General features: G+C 45.0%; 1 protein-coding gene across 1 annotated transcript in view; it reads left to right on the forward strand.

Moving 5' to 3' along the window:
• The window catches only part of Gucy2c (guanylate cyclase 2C), a 70,127-nt gene that overhangs the window by 32,762 nt on the left and 18,712 nt on the right, over positions 1-18,653 (forward strand). Inside the window, exons 12-18 of the mRNA XM_075982477.1 lie at positions 3,071-3,176; positions 9,764-9,826; positions 10,611-10,682; positions 11,079-11,183; positions 16,100-16,186; positions 17,354-17,486; positions 18,323-18,460. Coding sequence (XP_075838592.1) covers positions 3,071-3,176; positions 9,764-9,826; positions 10,611-10,682; positions 11,079-11,183; positions 16,100-16,186; positions 17,354-17,486; positions 18,323-18,460 — 704 coding nt within the window. The remainder of the gene's footprint in view (positions 1-3,070; positions 3,177-9,763; positions 9,827-10,610; positions 10,683-11,078; positions 11,184-16,099; positions 16,187-17,353; positions 17,487-18,322; positions 18,461-18,653) is intronic.

Genomic DNA, 18,653 nt, shown 5'->3' on the forward strand with positions numbered 1-18,653 from the left:
GTGTGTCCAGACGGCCACATTATATAAGCAGTGTGTAACTAGCTTGCTTCAGAGTTCTATTGGTGTGTTGAGAGAGATTGAAGAATCCTTGTATGGTATAGTGTGGAGGCGAGAAGAAGCTGAGAAACCATCCATACAACCAGGTATGATGGTTCAAGCCCATAATTCCAGGCTGAGTAAAAAAAAAAAAGTAAGTTTGAGACCAGCTTGCACTACATAGTAAGAATTTGAAAATTTGAAATTTATGCCCTGGCAATGCTGAAGCAAGCATGGGCAGCCCATATGTGATGGTTCTGTTGAACTTGTCCATATTGGGTTTCATGGTCTAAGTTGATGAGGACAACTGACCAGGTCTCTTCCTCAAGAAGTCACCAGATCTCATTACAGATGGTTGTGAGCCACCATGTGGTTTCTGGGAATTGAACTCAGGACCTCTGGAAGAAGTACTCTGTGGTGTACACATGTATATAGGAAACACACCAACACACACACACACACAAATCCACATATACCGATCTACACGCACACTCAGTCACACAAACACCAATCCACATAGACACATACACACGCATATATCAACTCCATGCCAATCCACAGACACACACACAGACACCAATACACAGACACGCGATGCTGTGATCCACAGGAATCATGAAGTGAGATTTTAGCTGATAGAGCAGAAGGCTGGCTGGGTGATGGTGGTGCATGCCTTTAATCCCAGCACTCGGAGGCAGAGGCAGGCAGATCTCTGTGAGTTCGAGGCCAGCCTGGTCTACAAGAGCTAGTTCAAGGACAGGTTCCAAAGCTACAGAGAAACCCTGTCTCGAAAAAATATATAATGAATGTGTTCTGATAGAGGCAAACCCAGTGTGCCAAGTGCTGGGCCTTCCACTTTTTGCATATCGACTGTTTCTCTTGTAAGTCATAAGTACACTTTCTTGGTGCAAGATTCAGCAGAGAATGGATTATTGGGCATAACTCTTTCCCATGTACTGGTTTATTGGGCCATCCTCCCCCCCCCCCACTGTGTGGGACCTCCAGTGGGAAATTTAGTCACACAGTCAATAACCTTGGTTCCCACAGTCTAATCTCTGCTTCGTTCCCTGCGATACATTAGAAGCCATCTCTCTGCAACTATCTTCCATTTGGTGTTCAGGAAAGGAGTCTTTCATACAGATCACATTTGGGACCTTCAGAGATAAAGGGATGTCCAATCTCAGAGAACTGCCTTTGTTTTGCGTGTGTATATGAACTGGAAACTTTACAGAACAAGAGGAGAAGATCAGGAGAAGAATAAAGAAACTGATGCAGAAGAGTACATAGTGGAATCCATTTCACCCTCAGATCTAAGTCCTGTGCTTGCTGTAAGTCTTCTGAGCCCTGAAGGGGACACTGAGGCTGGTACCCAGAGGTCCCTATGTTAAAAGGTGGTGGCCCAGAGCCTTGCGATCTGGGTTTCTCTCCATCAGAACGCATTTGTTCTGGTGAGTCAGCCTCCTAATCTTTCAGCTGAAATCTCACTGCGTGATTCCTGCAGACCGCAGCAACTCTCTCTCACATACGCACTAATACCTATACACACACACATGCTCACATGCTCTCACAAGCATGCATACATACCCCACCCCCACAAATCCATAGACATACAACCATAACACACATGCTCACACACTAAATACATACGCATACACTGACACATACATCATCACATAGACACACACCAGTCCACATACACAGACACACACCAATTCATACACATCCAATCATATACCAATCCATATAGACTAACACAGAGAGATCAAAATTTATGTAAGATAATAAAAGAAAATGACATAATAATGAAACTGAGGAAACACAAACAACTCTATACCAACTCTTTGATGCATACCATAGCCAGCAAATATCTGGAAATAGCCTCTCCATAGAAGTCAAACTAACACAAAATTAAGAAACAATGAGCCACCATTTTACAGACATCATAAATGTTTAAAAATGCATAATGATATCAAGAATATTGGAAATGAGAGTTCTCACATTGGGAAATTGGCATGCTACTTTGGAAAAGTATTCCGTGGAATCCGTGAAGTTGAAAGTGTGTTCCTCCACTGTAACTCAATACAGTATCATTAGAAAACAGAATTAGAAAACTGTCTTTGTACCTTGGGATAATTGTTGAAATAGGACCTCATACAGCTCAAGCTGGCCTTCAAATTATTATGTAGCCAAAGCTGGTCTTGAACTCCTCATCTTCCTGCCTCCTCCTCCCAAATGCTGGGCTCCAGGCATGATCCTCTTGGCATGACTTAAACTTCTTGTTTTAAGGGCAAGGCATGAAAAGAACGGGTTATTTAGGAGTATTGTGGAATCAATGGTGGTTTCAGATTTTACTTTTTTTTTTTTGCCCATCAAGGTTGTCAGGGTTTTGTTTGCTTCTGGTTTTGCTTTGATTGTCTTTCATCCTTTTCACCCTCAGTCCAGGTCCTTTATTATAATAAATGATTGTCTTAGCAAAGAGCTTGGGAAAGGGAAGTGAAGAGAATAGCAAAGCCCACAGTAGCCCGCTTAGCAGTTGCAAGAGCATGGGGCCACACTCAGTGTCTGCCGGCCTGAGGACAGCAGGGTCAAGGTCCTAAGTTTCTCCTAGAGTCTGGGAGCCAAACAGAATGGATGATGTGGTGGTTTGAATGTAACAACCCCCATAAGCTTATAGAGAGTGGTACTGTTAGGAGGTGTGGCTTTGTTGGAGTTGGTATGACCTTGGAGGAAGTGTGTCACTGTAAAGGCAGGCTCCAAGGTTTCATATATGCTCAAGCTACACCCACTGTCTCAGACCACTTCCTGTTGCCTCTTTGGATCAAGATGTAGAACTCTCAATTCCTTCTCCAGCACCATGCCTGCCTACACTCTGCCATGTCCCACCATGATGATAATGAACTAAACCTCTGAACTGTAAGCCACTCAAATATTTTCCTTTATAAGAGCTGCTGTGGTCATGGTGTCTCTTCACAGCAATAGAAACCCTAAGCCAAATACTTATAAATGTCTCCTGGTGGTTCTATTCATTTTACAGAAAATACAGAAGAGATAATGAACTTCGACAGAAAAAATGGTCCCACATTCCTTCTGAGAATATCTTTCCTTTGGAGACCAACGAGACCAGCCAGATCAGCCTGAAGGTAAGTTAGGTGTGATCTACCTGTTGATGAGGACTCCGTGACGATAGGACTTTGGTGGCGTGGTAGCAAATGTGCCACGCATGGACACTTTAGTTCATTTAGGAATCCAAGATTTAGATGTTTGCAACTTAAAGGAGGAAGGATGATTTGGGTTCTTGGTTTCAGGACTGCTTCTGGCTGTGATCGTAGTGGCTTGCTGGATGGCTTGCCCATGAGTCGATGGGTCAGCAAAGAGAGGATAGTCAGGACAGAGCTCTGTGATATTCCAATCTGTAAGGATTGCCCCACCCCTTTCTTCCCAGTGGCCCCCTTCCCCCAGCTAAGTCCCACCTCTTAAAGGTTCTAGAACATCCCCCAGTAACATCACCAGCTTGGGCATCAAGTCTTCAGACACATGAGCCTATGGGCGGAATTTCACCTTCAAACCCTAACCGTGTGTCAGTCTTCGCATCTGACCTGGAAGAGAAATAAATGCTGGTCGGCTCTTTTTACCCTGGGTATTCATCTCCTCACACTCAGTAGCTGCCACATGTTTTGGTCATAGCTGAGGAGGCCTCTACTGAGATTTGTCAAGAAATGCAAATGGTAGCCAGTGTGAACAACTCACCCACATTTACTGCAGGAAGGCCAGCTCCCCATACGGAGCCTCTGCTCAGCTTCATTGGCATGGCTGTGAGGACAACACTGAAAGACATGGAGAAGCTGTGTAGGTGTTGCCGGAACTCACGTGCTCGTTCCCAGCCGCTCAGCCCCAAAATAATCACACAGGGACTGTATTAATTACAACACTGCTTGGCCAATCACTTAAGCATATTGCTAGCTAGCTCTTATATCTTTGGTTAACCCATTTCTATTAATCTCTGTATCACCTCATGGCTGTGGTTTGCTGCCAAAGTTCCAGCACTTCGATCTGCAGTGGCGGCTACATGGTTTTTCTAGATTCTGCCTTCTTTCTCCCAGCATTCAGTTTAGTTTTCTCCACCTAGCTCTACTCTGCCCTATCACAGGCCAAGCAGCTTCTTTATTCATTAGCAAATAAAAGCAATACATATATAGAAGGACTTCCCACATCAGTGTAGGGTCATAGATAGATGATAGATAGATAGATAGATAGATAGATAGATAGATAGATAGATAGATAGATAGATAGATTAATAGTGATCACTTATTGAGAATTTACATGCCACATGCATTATCACTCTGCTTCATCTTCTCCGGAGCCCATCAGGTAACAGGACTGGAATTCCAGAAATGTGACTATAGTTTGAATCCAAATTAATTGTATACTTGAAGATCTTACCTCCTGACACATGCATAGAATTATCCATATTTCTAAGCTGAAGCACAGAAAGTTTGTGAATTCTCACAAGTCAGGCAAAAGCTGATAGAGACATAAAATCACATTACAGTTTAGAGCTTTTCTGCCAGCAATGTGGTCGGTCACATGATGTCACAGAACACACAGAAAGCAGAGAAAGAGAACAGGAAGTGACAACAAGCCTTATGGGTATTCCACCTCCACGTCCTGCACGCTGCCTTCTGGTGGCTTGAACCTACTCACAGCTATACGTGGGTGACATGTTCCTTTGCCCCAGGCTTACTTCATGCTCCAGCAGCCCTCCTGCAGTTTTCTGAACCCTAAATTTGGCCTCCTTTATCATTTGTAATGTAGGCAAAAGGAAAATGGAGGCATTTCCTCAACTGAGGCTCCCTCCTCTCAGATGAATATAGCATGTGTCAAATTGACATGATACTGACCAGCACAATTGATCCCTTGTCAAACTTGACACACAAACACATCGCTATTAAGCCATAATCTTTTGTTTCCTCTTCAAGGTCACACATTAATATAAACATCGTAACACAGAATATTTTACAAACTCAAATTTTAAAACACTTTAAAAGTTGTATTTTTAAAAATATCAGTCTCCTTTAAAATGCAATCTATAAAATTCTAAAATCTCTTTTTCAAAAGTTTAAAGCCTTTTTACCGTGGGCTCCTGTAAAATCAAGATTAATTAAATATTTTCTTATTTTGAGAGAGAAGAACCAGGGTACAGTCACAAGCCAAATGAAGCAAAACCAAGCTTCAGCAGCATACATAACTCACTGTCTAATGTCTCAGATTTACTCATAGTCTTCTGGGCCTCTCCAAGGAGCTTGGGCCGCTTCTCTGACTTCACCCTCTGCAGTGCACACGGCTTGCCTTCTAAACTCCACTTCACCTCTGCTGCTGCTCTTGGAGGTCATCCCATGGTCCTGGCATCTCTAAAATGCTGGGGCCTCTTGCTGCATCCGAGCTGCGCTTTTGCCAATAGCCTCTCCTGGCCTCTCTCCAGGAACTCCAGCCTACCACACAGTACTAAGCCTCAATTATTCCCCTGACCCCTCGAGCCTTCAAAAGTACCACCTGGGTGGGTGACCCTTACACTACCAGCTTTGGCTGGCAGCACAAGGTGTAACCTTGTTCACCTCTGAAACATAGCTCCTGAGTGCTAACTCTGAGGAAGCACTTCCCAGAAGGTCTTACCTCAATGATGCTGGCCTCTTCCTAATCACTGCTAATTTCTCACTTCCGGCAGACCAGCATCAATTGTGTCCGTAGAGCAAATGTTTTACTTCAGTGATTCTGATGTCTCGTTAATCACAGCTGATTCTTCTGTGCCAGCTAGCCAGAACCACCGATTCTTAATTCAGAATAGAAATGGGCCTGATAAAGTCTTTAAGCAACTCTCAAACCTTTCCTTGGATTTTCACAAGCCAGGCCTCCTTCATCTGCATTTCTCTCAATATTTTTATCTTCCAAGTACCAGCAGAATAGCTCACCAACGTTTGAATACTAAATGGCTTTTCTAGTTCAAATTTCCAAAGTCCTTCCACAATCCTCCCCCTCAAAACATGGTCAGGTCTGTCATAGCGATACTCCTACTCCTGATACCAATTTTTGCCTTAGTCCGGGTTTCTATTGCTGTGATGAAACATCATGACCAAAGTGACTTTGGAGGAAAGGGCTACACTTCTATGTCACTGTTCATCATTGAAGGAAATCAAGATAAGAACTCAAACAGGTCAGGAACCAGGAGGCAGAAACTGATGCAGAAACCATGGATGAGTTCTGCTTATTGGCTTGGTCTCCATGGCGTCTTCACTCAGCCTGCTTTCTTATAGAACCCAGGACCACAGCCCAGGGTGGCCCCACCCACAAGAGGCTGAACCTTCCCTCATCAATCATTAATTAAGAAAATTCACTACAGGCCTGCATACGGCCAGATCTTATTGAGGCATTTTCCCAACTAGGGTTGCCTCTGTAGGCGGAGACTGCTCAGACCCGAATAACCACACAGACACCATATTAATAACAACATTTTTTGGCCTATTATCTTAGGCTTCTTATTAACTAACTCTTACATCTTAAATTAACCCATTTATATTAATCTGTGTATCACCACAAGGCTGTGACTTACCGGTAAAGGTTCTGAGTGTCTTTCTCCTTCAGCAGCTACATGGCATCTCCCTGACTCTGCCTACTCTCTCTATATATCTCTGTTCAGATTTTCTGCCTGGCTTTACTCTGCTAAGCCATTGGCCAAAACAGCTTCTTTATTAACCAATGGTAATAAAACATATTTACAGTGTACAGAGGGGAATCCCACATCATCTCCCCTTTTTGGTCTAAATAAAAAACAAAGGTTTTAACTTTAACATAGTAAAATTACGTGTAACAAAGCAGGTATCAAGCAAGAATTACACTTATTTAGTCTATTTGTATCTGGAAAGTTTCATATCGAATTTATCTTTTATCATAACTAAGAAAAACTATAATTGTCTTCAACACTAACAAAGACCGCAGAAGGATATAATATTACCTAAGTAAACAGGAAGTGCATTGTAAGCAAATCCCACTCCAACTCTAGAGTTGACAGAAACGTCTCACTGCCTAGACAGTCACCCAGAGTTCTTCTGTACCATTGGGGCACCCATCTTCAGCCTACAGGCCCTTGGTATTTGGCAGACTTTTCAATGAAGCAGGAAATTTCTTCTGTGTCCTATAGAATGTCTGCAGACTCTTTCATGAAGCAGAAACCCTGAAGGACTGTCTTATCTTCTTTAGGCAATTTTCTATGGGTCCTGCATGAACATCTTAAGGCATAACATCAAGCAGTCCAGGCAAGATCAGTTTCTTGCCCAAATGGCTAGCAAACTCCATAAGGAAACTCTTTGATGCCCATCATCCTCTTAAAATAGATTGGTGCTGCCAGGAGCAGATGTGTCTCATTGTCATGGAAAATCCTAAATTATTAAAACATTTTAAATACCATATTCTGAAGGTCATTGAAAGGCTTGAAGAACACATATCCATTTGAAATATATCTCTATAATCTAGAAAACCTAACTAACATGACTACAAGGTTGACTATTATAAATGGCTATCTATTAATCTGTATTTTTAAATTATACATTACATTTTTAAATGAGCTGTACAAACAGAATACCTTAAACAAAAAGTGGAAATATACATATAACAAAATTGACCTTAAATTTGTGTCAATAAACAAAGATCCATACCAATGCAAAGTATTTATTTCTATACCATATCCCCCTTTAAATGAAAATAAACATTTATAAACAATCATTTTGGGAATTTGGTAGTAGTTTTCTCTACTAATTTCTGCTGTTTCTTGGGTGAAGTATTTTTAGGGGTTCATAGAGACCTTTGGGGGGATCTTGTCTCATTAAACCACATTATTAGCCTGGAAGGAATCCAAAGGTGTTCATCTTCTGTGGAAACAAAAGCATAATCTCTTTTCCAAAGCAACATATCCTTAGATCCAAATTTTGAAGACAAGATACCTTTAAGTTAGTTTAGCTTAGGAGCCCCCAGAATCAAATGTCTCTCTGCAGTCAAAAAAAAAAAAGTCAAAGAAAACACAATAAAATGCATAATCCAGACTCTGTGCATATTCCATCTTTAAGTGGCTTATTTTTCTCTACTCCTTTAATATATAACTATCTGTACTCATTTATATTACTTTTATTGTCTCTTTAAAAACTTTGTCTTATTTTTTAAAACCATTTACTTCTTTTTATAACTGTCTATACTCTTTTTCCTCCATCTCCCAAGCCTACGTACATTTTTTAAACACACTGTCTCATTTAGAGGTCTTTTATGTCTGAATCTGTCCTATTGTGCATCTGTAATTATTTTCTGACCAGGAGTGCTTTTAAAATGGTAGGCAGCTTGGTCGCAGCAGCCCTAGACGCTGGCTCTGCCCCTCTTGACCCTTTGAATATGGTGGAGGTGGGTTTACAGGCAGCTCTAGGAGCCATGCTCACTGCCCCAGCTCCAGGGAAGCAGGAGGTCTATGCTGCCATTAAACAAGTTGTAGCCCACTGCTCACAAACCCCATTTAAGTGCAGGACCTCCCGAAAGAGCCAGAGCTCTTGCTACTAGCACAAACCCAGAAGTTGCCAGAGTTTTTTCTGCTAATGCTGCCTCAGGAAACTTTCTCTTGGAGGATCAACGCCTCTGCACGCTGCCAGCAAACAGAGCCTGTCTGACAAAAATGCAGCTACCAAGAAGCTGTGCTTAACTCAGTTCTCTTGTGTCTAGAATTCCTTCCCAAGCTCTCTTAGTTTTTATGTGGATGTAGTTGCCCCATGCTGGCGCCATTTGTAGATGGAGACTCAGGTGTCAAGTTGATATAAAACTAGCCAGCACAGCACCCCAAGTTTCAATGAAATGCAAAGTGAAAGGCATCCAAGTCTTAACTTGTTTTTCTGTGTCTAGAGCAGAAGTCAGTGGCAGGAAAGGCAGGAGCTATATCTAACCTGCAATGGTGTACATATGTTCATTTACATGGGTGCACACACATGTTGTTCTGTGTTGACTTTTTGTTTTGCTTTGTTTTGTTTGAGACAGGGTTTCTCTGTATCCTAGCGGTCCTGGACTAGCTCTTGTAGACCAGGTTGGCCTTGAACTCACAAAGAGGCCTGCCTCTGCCTCCCAAGTGCTAGGACTAAAGGTGTGTGCCACTGCCACCTGGCCTGTGTTGACATTTTTTTAAATCAATTGCCAACATAGAAAATCATGGAATAGTATATAAAAATTGGCATTTCAGGCTTCTTTTGAAAACCCAGCTGACATGGCAGTTCTAGCCAAACCCAGGATTGACAGAGACCTGGTCCTATCATCTCGCTTGCATCTCTGCTGGCCCTTTCGGCCTAAAATCGCAACTCAAATGCAGTGAGCTTTTGAAGGATCCTCCTCTGGGAGCACCTGCCAGGAGCTGGCATAGGCCAAGGTTTCCCCCAGAAGGAGAATCAGAGGGGCAGGAAGCCAAGAGAATTCTGGGTTCTACCAGGACCACGAGAGGGAGTGAGGAAAAGCCCAGAGTATGAGGTGGTAGGCACCTGGGGAGAAGGGCGTGATCAGAAGGAGCAAAGGGTGCACTCCGGTTCGCATCAGGGGACCTGCCCTGCATGGTGTGGAGGATTCAGTAGACACCCCCCACCCCAGAGTCCCTTCGCCTTTGGCAGTGGACGGGACAGGCACAAAGTTCTGTAACAACTGCTCTTTTCTCTGCCAGATTGATGACGACAAAAGACGGGATACCATCCAGAGACTACGGCAGTGCAAATACGACAAAAAGGTTGGCATAGTGCTCCCCAGCCCGCGCCCACTCGGGAACCCTTGCAGTTAGTATAGCCCCTCTGTCCCAAACTCCGTCAGTTTGTACATCATCATATCCCCTCCAACTGTTCTAAACCCTTCCGGTTAGTACAGTCCCCACCCCCTGTTCCACTGCAACCCGCTCCCCTGAACCCCGTGGGTAGTTAGAGCAACCCTCACTGCCCTGTCTGGGTGTATGTTGGGCACTCTGACACATGGGACAATTCAGCCGTAGAGGTGCCCAGGTAGCTGTAAGAGACTCCCATGGAAGGCAGAGCCCTGGGGACATGGAGAAACAGATGAAGCTTTCTTGAGAGAAGTCGAAAACAGGAAGGAAAAGGAAGCGTGAGAATCAGTTCACTCAGGGAAGGAAGCCCTTCTACTTTGGTTCGTTCTCAAGACTCTCCTATCAGGGAGGAGCTCCGTCCTTCCTTCCTCGCTTTTCCTTTCTTTTCTCTTTTCTTCCCACTTTTTCTCATTTCCTCCTTCTGTCCCTCCTCCATTCTTCTCTTCCATTCTATATGAAATACGCAGACTCCAGCCTACGACATCCCAATTAGGAGGCGCCAGAGATAGAAGCCTTAGTCACACACTGTGACTGCTCCAGAAAGTTTATGCTACCATGGGGCCACAAACAGACTTCTGGGAAAAGCTCATAGTGAATGGCAGGTACCACCTCTGCCATCCTGTGGCTCAATTGGCTGGAGATTGTGGAAAGACGCACAAGCTGCAGCAATCCCGCTTTCCGCAATTGATCTCTGCAGAAAGTGATTCTGAAAGACCTCAAACACAGCGATGGCAACTTCACCGAGAAGCAGAAGATTGAACTGAACAAGGTATGTGCTTGTACAGCCCTCGGAACTGACTTCATCCCGTTTCCCCAAACACTGCGGTCCCCTGGGTGCCGCTGCTGACAGAGAATCCCGGGCAGAGCAAAAGGTGATGAGGCTTCTCCTTGGCCGCCTACCACAGGATGCTGGAGAGTGGGGTCTGGAGTGAGCTATAGCACAGCCCTGGCATTATTTACAACTACTTCAAATGTTTATTCAATGTGGTTGAGTAAGATGATGTTTGGGGGAAGAAGCGGATGCTGGCATTCAGCTGTTCTGTGGGATCTTCTTCCCGAAGATCTCAAAGGGAGCACATTTCTCTGGTGTATCAATCTCCACCCTGGCACCCCACCTGCCCCTGCCGCTTTGGTTTGTAACCAGCCTCGCTGTCTGCCCTCCTAGCTGCTGCAGTCGGACTACTACAACCTGACCAAGTTCTATGGCACTGTGAAGCTGGACACCAGGATCTTTGGGGTGATCGAATACTGCGAGAGAGGGTCCCTCCGGGTAAGGAACCATGGTCACTTCCTATTGCCTAAGTGGTTCACTACATGAAAAAGACAAACAAAATACATGGAGATGGCTCTGTGTGCACCTGTATCTCCAGTAGCCGGGGATCCGACATCCCCTTCTGGTCTCTATGGGCCCTGCACACATGTGGCGCACATACACACATGCAGGCAAAATGCGCACACACATAAAACCAATTAAGAATTGTCCCTAATGAAATGACATCAGAGAGCTGTCAGAAAGAGCGAGCAGAGTCATCAGGCTGCGTCCCCGGTCCTATGATATCATTACAATCAAGCCATTCGGAAAAGCAGGATAGACATAGGGACAGAGTAGAGGGAAATCAGTTCCCGCTTCGGCACATTTTACATCATTTCCCTTGCTTCGGTGTCGAAGGCACAAGGGACAGGTGCTCAGGAAGCATCAGGTGACCTGCTATACGACCTGTTTCTGCCCCATGGAGTTTTCACCCCACGCTCCCTCAGATGGAGTGGATGGCTCAGCAGGAGCCCGGTGGGCTCTGGAATTCTGGATGAGCAAGTCCAGAGCTGGAAAAGAAGGTTTCCTGCAGAGCCAAGCACTAAGCTAGGACCCTCAAGCCACGGAGCACCCTGAAGGGTGTGCACAACGCACACAGGGGCAGATGCCAGAAACAGGACTCAAAAAAAGCAAGAATAGGCTGGAATCCAGTGCAGGGACTCTAGGTGGGGCTAAAGAATTTGATCCTAACTCTGCAGAATGGCTGGGCATGAACTCTGATGCTCTGGGTGGCCAGATACCAGTGGGCAAGGTAATTCTGATGGCCTGAGTTCAGTCTCTGGGTCCCATGTGATCCCAGAGGGAGAGACTCGACTCACTCAAGTTGTCTGAACTCCACGAGAGCACTGTAGCACGTTCACCCCCACCCCATGTATACAAAATAAATAAATCGGTCTTCATAATAATCTAGAACCTCAGAACAAAGCTTGGTGGCAGCTTCAGCCACTGAGCCTCCTTGTCAGCCCTGATTTTATAAACAAACACACAGACGGGCTAGGGGTGCAGGGAATGGTGGTACTCTGGAGGCCAGCTCCGGTGACCTCCCCCGTACACTGTGGAGGTCCACGGAGAACTGTCAGCACGCACTGTTAGAAGAGTCACATCACAAAGGGCAATAGAGCTCTTCTTTCTCTTGCCTTTCCCCATTTTCTCTGTCAGGAAATGACCCGGGGTTTAGAAACGGTGCCAGGAAGGAGGGACATGAAGACAAACATACTTCCTGTTTTATCATGTCATCACACCACCCACTAAGGACGAAATTGCAATTCCCACACACAGTCAGCTCAACTCCTTTAAACTTTGATGCCTAATCCCCGTTGTCTGTATAAATACTGTTTGAAAGCTGAACCTAAGCCAACTCCCTCCAGACTCATTGGACACTTAACAAGGCTAGCGTAAGACTGACCGTATAATTGACTATAGCCTCACTATGGTTATGAACACACACAGGGAAATATCAATGAAGTGCTGCAATATTAAGCTAGTTGTATCCAAAGCAAGACACAAGCAATAGAATTTAATTAATTCTGTGTGTAGTAAAAATATGATAATGTATTATACTAAAGATCATAGAACAACTGTATTATCTGTATGTCGATGCGGTGTATGAATGTGTGTGTGCATGGTGTGGTATGTGTGTCTTGTGGTGTGTGTGTATTGTATGTGTGTGTTGTGTATGTGTGTGTTGTTTGTGTGTGTGTGTGCATGCCATGTATATTATTGTGTGTTTTGTGTGTGTATACAAGTATGTGTATGTTGTGTATGTGTGTGTTGTTTGTGTGTGTGTGCGCATGCCATGTATATTGTGTGTTGCGTGTGTATATATACAAGTGTGTGTGTGTGTGTGTGTGTGTGTGTGTGTGCGCGCGAATGGGGAGGTCAGAGGTCGATGTTGGTCATCTTCCTTGTTCACGCCCCACCTTGTATATTGAGGCAGGGTTTCTCACTTGAATCAGAGTCTATGGATTTCAATAGGCTGCCTGCCCCAGGACGTCTCAGCCTACCCTACACTGGGCTTACAAGAGGCCCCTGTGGCTGCCTGACATCCATGCAAGGGCCGGCATCTGGACTCCCATCGTTAGGATTGCAGGAAAGAGGTTTACCCAATCTACCATCCCCTCATCCTCCATATGATCGTGTTAATGGACCCGAAACTGATCACTTGAACCGACACTGATAAAATGACATGCACTTCTGATAATAAGTCTTCCCCGCCTTCTAGAGCTGGAAATATTAAAACAGCTCAGGAAGTGGCACATAAGCCTTCGTATCTGACTTTATAGCGCAGGGGTGTATTCTTTAAGGATGTAAAGAATTAAAGAGGGGGCATACCAGAATGAGACCAGGCCGGGTGATGCAGCCGGTGGTGATTTTCTTTTCTACCTCTTGATATCTTTCAAATTCTGCTCACACTTCATGAAAGACACTGTTGGGTCCCGGAATTGTGCGAATAGTGGGGAACAGACCTCCGAAGTCTATTAGCCAGAAGCCATTTTATTTAAAAGCACTGCGTGTGAAGGGGTGGAGTATGGGGCTTCTAACTAGTCAGGGCAGCAGAGAATTATTTGACTCTGTAGCCCCGAGAGAGGGCTACAAACTCCTTTTCATAGCCAAGGGTGATACACAGGGCACAGTACATTTGGGGGTTTACTGCGTTCAGGGCATCTCAGTGTCTCAAGACTTGAGCTAGCACTCTCTGGGTACCTCTGAGATCTGAGGGGCATCCGGGATTGATGACTTCTGACTACAGTGTTAGTTCAAAATGTTTACATAGTCGTGGGTTCATTTCAATTGCCTTCCCCTGCCTGGGAGAACGCAGGGCAGAGAATAAAGTGGCTTTCCATCCTCCTACACTCAGAAGTAAGCATATAGGCTACAAGCGTACAATTTCCACATTCCTGGGCTCTTCAATAGATATGTTCTTTTTGTATTAGATAGAATCCTGCCGAGTGGTGCACATTGACGGATGAGAACAGGCTAGGTTGGGCAAGTGTTTGGGCCCAGGAGAGAAAGGAAGGAGTTCCAGAGAGTCCTGGCTGCTCTCAGCTCCCTCCTTGTGCCACGGCCACATCTGTAATAACTAACAACTCTATTCCTGAGAAATTATTGGTGCCACGTCCAAGTTAAAGCAAGACTCTAATCAGGCTTTTTTCTAAAACAAGCAATTGTTCTGCTCCGGGTTATACCGAAAACAGTGGCTTCCTGGTTTAACTAAATATCTTCACAGGATCCACCCTAATGTCAGATTAGTGTAAGGCCTACCTCCTCCAATTCCTAGGAAAGCCAGGAGCTCTCTAAGGACAGAGATCTTAGCTGATGTAAAGAAAAACCAGAGCAATTAAATCACCTGAAATAATTAGCATTGAGACTAGAGACAGAAGCCTAACGAAGGAATTCCCAGAAGCAATTCCCTGCTTGAAAACACTGGTCCAGCGGGGCGTGGTGGTACACATGCCTGTAATCCCGGCTCTCAGGAGGCTGATGGCTCTCAGGAGGAAGACGAGGAGAATCACAACTTCAAGGTAACATAGGGAGTTCTGCCTCCAGGCTGTGTGCGCCAGATACACAGGGTGCTTTGGGAGACCCTGCCTCAAAAACAAAGTGTTTAAAAACATAGAAAACAAATCCAGCCAGCCAGTCTTGGTGAGACGGAGCAGGCAAGGCAGATGCTGTTCAGTCTGACTCCCCAAGGTCAGTCTCCAGGCAGTGTCTGCTCACCTTTCCCCCCTACCTGATGGTGAAATTCACCCAAAACCTGCTTTCTTTCTTTTTTTTAAAAAAAATATTCATTTTATTTATTATGTATACAATATTCTGTATAAGTGTATGCCTTCAGGCCAGAAGAGGGCACCAGACCTCATTACAGATGGTTGTGAGCCACCATGTGATTGCTGGGATTTGAACTCAGGACCTTCAGAAGAGCAGGCAATGCTCTTAACCACTGAGCCATCTCTCCAGCCCCCTGCTTTCTTTCTTTGGAGGTTCTGAGACAGTCTCACATAGCCCAGGCCAACCTCTAACTAATTATATAGCCCAGATTGCCCTTGAAATTCTGGTCCTCCTGCCTCCACCTCCTAAGTGTAGTGCATGTTTGATAATGACAGCCAATGGCTATGTTTCTGGTTTATGTATTTCCTGTACCATATGCTTTATCATTATCTTAGGTTACTATGCTATAGTGTTGATTATTTTAGAACAATACTTCCATTTATTGAAAAAAAATACCTTACTTTAGAGCAGTACACTGTATTAGCCAGCTACACAATTCATCTTAACTTTCTTTTCTTTCCTTCCTTCCTCTTTTCTTTTCTTTTTACTTTCTTGAGAGAGGGTTTTGCTACATAGTCCAGGCTGATCTCACACTGGTAGAAATTCTCTTGTTGAAGATTCCCGAGTCATTTTGATGATACTTGATTTATTCTTGTGTTGTTTTTTTAATCATGACCCTGGGAGCAAGATCGTGCAGAGAAGGAAAGAGAGAGAGAGAGACAGAGAGAGAGGCAGAGAGAGAGTGTGTGTATGTGTGTGTGTGTGTATCTGTGTCAGAGTGTGGGAGAGAAAGCCATTCTACACTAAAGCATGTCCATGGTCTAGAGGATTTGTGCCCTGTGGTCTGGACTTTGAAGGTCCTGGGCTCTAGGTTTGACTGAGGACACCGCATGACAGTCACACAGTAAATTCATTTAACCCACTTCTCAGACTGTAGCTCTGTCAAACAACCCGGGATGGTGTGTGATGATAAAACCATGGCATCCCAGTGTGTTCCTTACTCACCAGCCCCGTGATTGGATTACTGGACTCCTAATCTCTTCATGCCGTCTTTCCCACCGTGTTTCATCTTCTCCCTTGTGTGTGTGTTTTTCTCTCCTCCTCAGGAAGTTCTAAATGACACGATTTCCTACCCCGATGGCACATTCATGGACTGGGAGTTTAAGATCTCTGTCTTATATGACATTGCTAAGGTAAGAGGCGTGTGCACAAAAGCATTCATGAAAGTAAGACGGTGTAACAAGTTCCTGGGCGTCACTCACGCCGGTTCACCGTAAGTGACAACAGTGGTAGCTATGGCTCATATAGGACTTGAAGAAATAATGTGTGCACTCACGCATTCTTGTCGATTTGTCAGAAATAAAACCCATATGAAATAATTTCCAGTCTGCTAGATTTTAGGAAGTAATCCAGCTCTGTCATTTCCTTCCTAAATGTAAGGTTGTCTTATCAGTCCTTTCAGATCAAGGCAGCAGAGTGCTAGAGACACATCCATGATCACAGTCCAAATGAACAGTAAGTGAAGACACGGAAACAGGAAAAGCAGGGCTGGTGAGATGGCTCAGTTGGTAAAGCGCTTGCCGCTCAAACACGAGAACTGAGCCCAATCTCAGAACCCATGTAAAAATTATCAGCTAAGGTGGCACACATCTGTAATTCTAGAACTGGGAAGGAGGAGACAGGCAGATTGGCCCGGGCTCACTGGCCAATCAGCCTGGCCTAACTGTGAAGCTCTGTTCCCAGTGAGAGACTGCCTCAGAACACAAGGCAGGGGCTTTCCAGAAGGCTTCAGGGATGACTCACTTGTCCCACAAGCCTGATGGTGTGAGTACAACCCCCAAAACTCACAGCGGAGAGACAACCAACTCCTGGGCGTTGTTCTTTGGCCTCCTCATGCATGCTGCGGCATGCATGCACCCACACGCATGCGTCAAACACACAGCAACAAAAAGAAAACACAATTGAAAAAAAAAATAATGAGGTAGATGGAACCTGAGTAACAACACAACCAGAGGCTGACATCTGACCTTCCTTCCCACGCACCCACACACGTGTCCCCGCCCCCTCACATGCAGAATCCCAAAGCCATATGTCTTGAATAGCGGGCAGCTACTCCACTAGAGCTTACACGCACCATCCCTTTTGTTCCTATTATGGGCTGTACCCCGCAGCGTACCAGCAAGCACCGGGGTTTTCGCAATCCCTTTAAAGCAAGGTTCACAGCACCAAATTTAAAATTGGAGATAGCATGGCAACATGTACAGAGAAATCAACTCAAAACATCGTTTCTTTCCTTCAAATGGTCATTCAGTCAAAGCCTGCGATGGCTCTTTGTTTTCTCACCATCTGAAACATTACAGGGAATGTCATATCTGCACTCCAGTAAGATTGAGGTCCATGGGCGTCTGAAGTCCACCAACTGCGTGGTGGATAGTCGGATGGTGGTGAAGATCACAGATTTTGGGTGCAATTCCATCCTACCTCCAAAAAAAGGTCTGTGCATTTTTTACTTTATTGAAATTTCTACCTAACTTACATAGTCATTTTCAGTATCGTGGGGAAAGCCCAGAAAAAGACCACAAAGACACACAAGTTGTGTGAGGGCGGTATGCAAGCCTTTCCCCTCCGTTCTTTAGCACAAGTCACAGAGAAGTGACCTCAGAAATCTAGAACTCATTCCAACATACTTTCTAGCTCCAAAATTGAAGGTCTCATTTCCAACTCTATGTAACAATCCTTTGGGTTTTGTCCTCCAAAATAGAAGAGAAATTATAATCCTGCCTCTATTTCCACAATCCTGTGAGTTTAACATAGTATTGGACTAAATATTTCCATTTGTATGGGTGCACATTCACTTGTGAGCTCCAGAGAAGCCTGAGGCTAGGCAGGAGCCTTCGGTCCCTCTCCACTTTATTTACTGAGGTGGTCTCACATCTAAACCCCAGGCCTGTCCATCAGGCCTTTCTGACTGACCAGCTTGGCCTAAGGAATCAGTCTCCACATTCTGAGAGCTGACTTGGCAGGCAGTCACCACATCCTCCCACCACTCACATGGGTTCTGGGGTATCCAAACTCAGGTCGTCACTGTCACACAAGTGCTTTGCCCACGGGGCCTACCTCCCATGTCCTAATGAGATCTTATAAAAGACCTGCTGGGTACCACGTTGGCTCCTAAAGCAAAGAAACAGAGCTTTTAATAAGGTGAGACATAGCCCATCGTCCTCAGCTTTTCCCAACTGTATCTGCTGATTACGGATGTCTGTTACCTGAACTTTCAGCCTAAGTAAACCACCTCCCTCAACTCTGTCCTGTTGGCGTCTCACACACAGACCTGTGGACTGCCCCAGAGCACCTGCGCCAAGCCAACATCTCTCAGAAAGGAGATGTCTATAGCTTCGGGATCATTGCCCAGGAGATCATCCTTCGCAAGGAAACCTTCTACACGCTGAGCTGCCGGGACCAGAATGGTGAGTCCGACCTCTTCCACAGCCTGGCCCGGAGCCAGGTGATCTGCACTGGCCCATCTCTAGTCCCATATCCCAGGCCTCTCATCTGCTCAAGGAATGACTCTTTCTCTGAGTCGCACATTCTAGGATTGCAAAGGCTCAAGATTAGAGCGCTAGGCCAAGTGCCATTATTACGTATATCACACAAGGGTGC

This window comes from Microtus pennsylvanicus, chromosome 8 (genome assembly GCF_037038515.1).
Source record: "Microtus pennsylvanicus isolate mMicPen1 chromosome 8, mMicPen1.hap1, whole genome shotgun sequence".
In the NCBI taxonomy this organism is placed as follows: Eukaryota; Metazoa; Chordata; class Mammalia; order Rodentia; family Cricetidae; genus Microtus; species Microtus pennsylvanicus.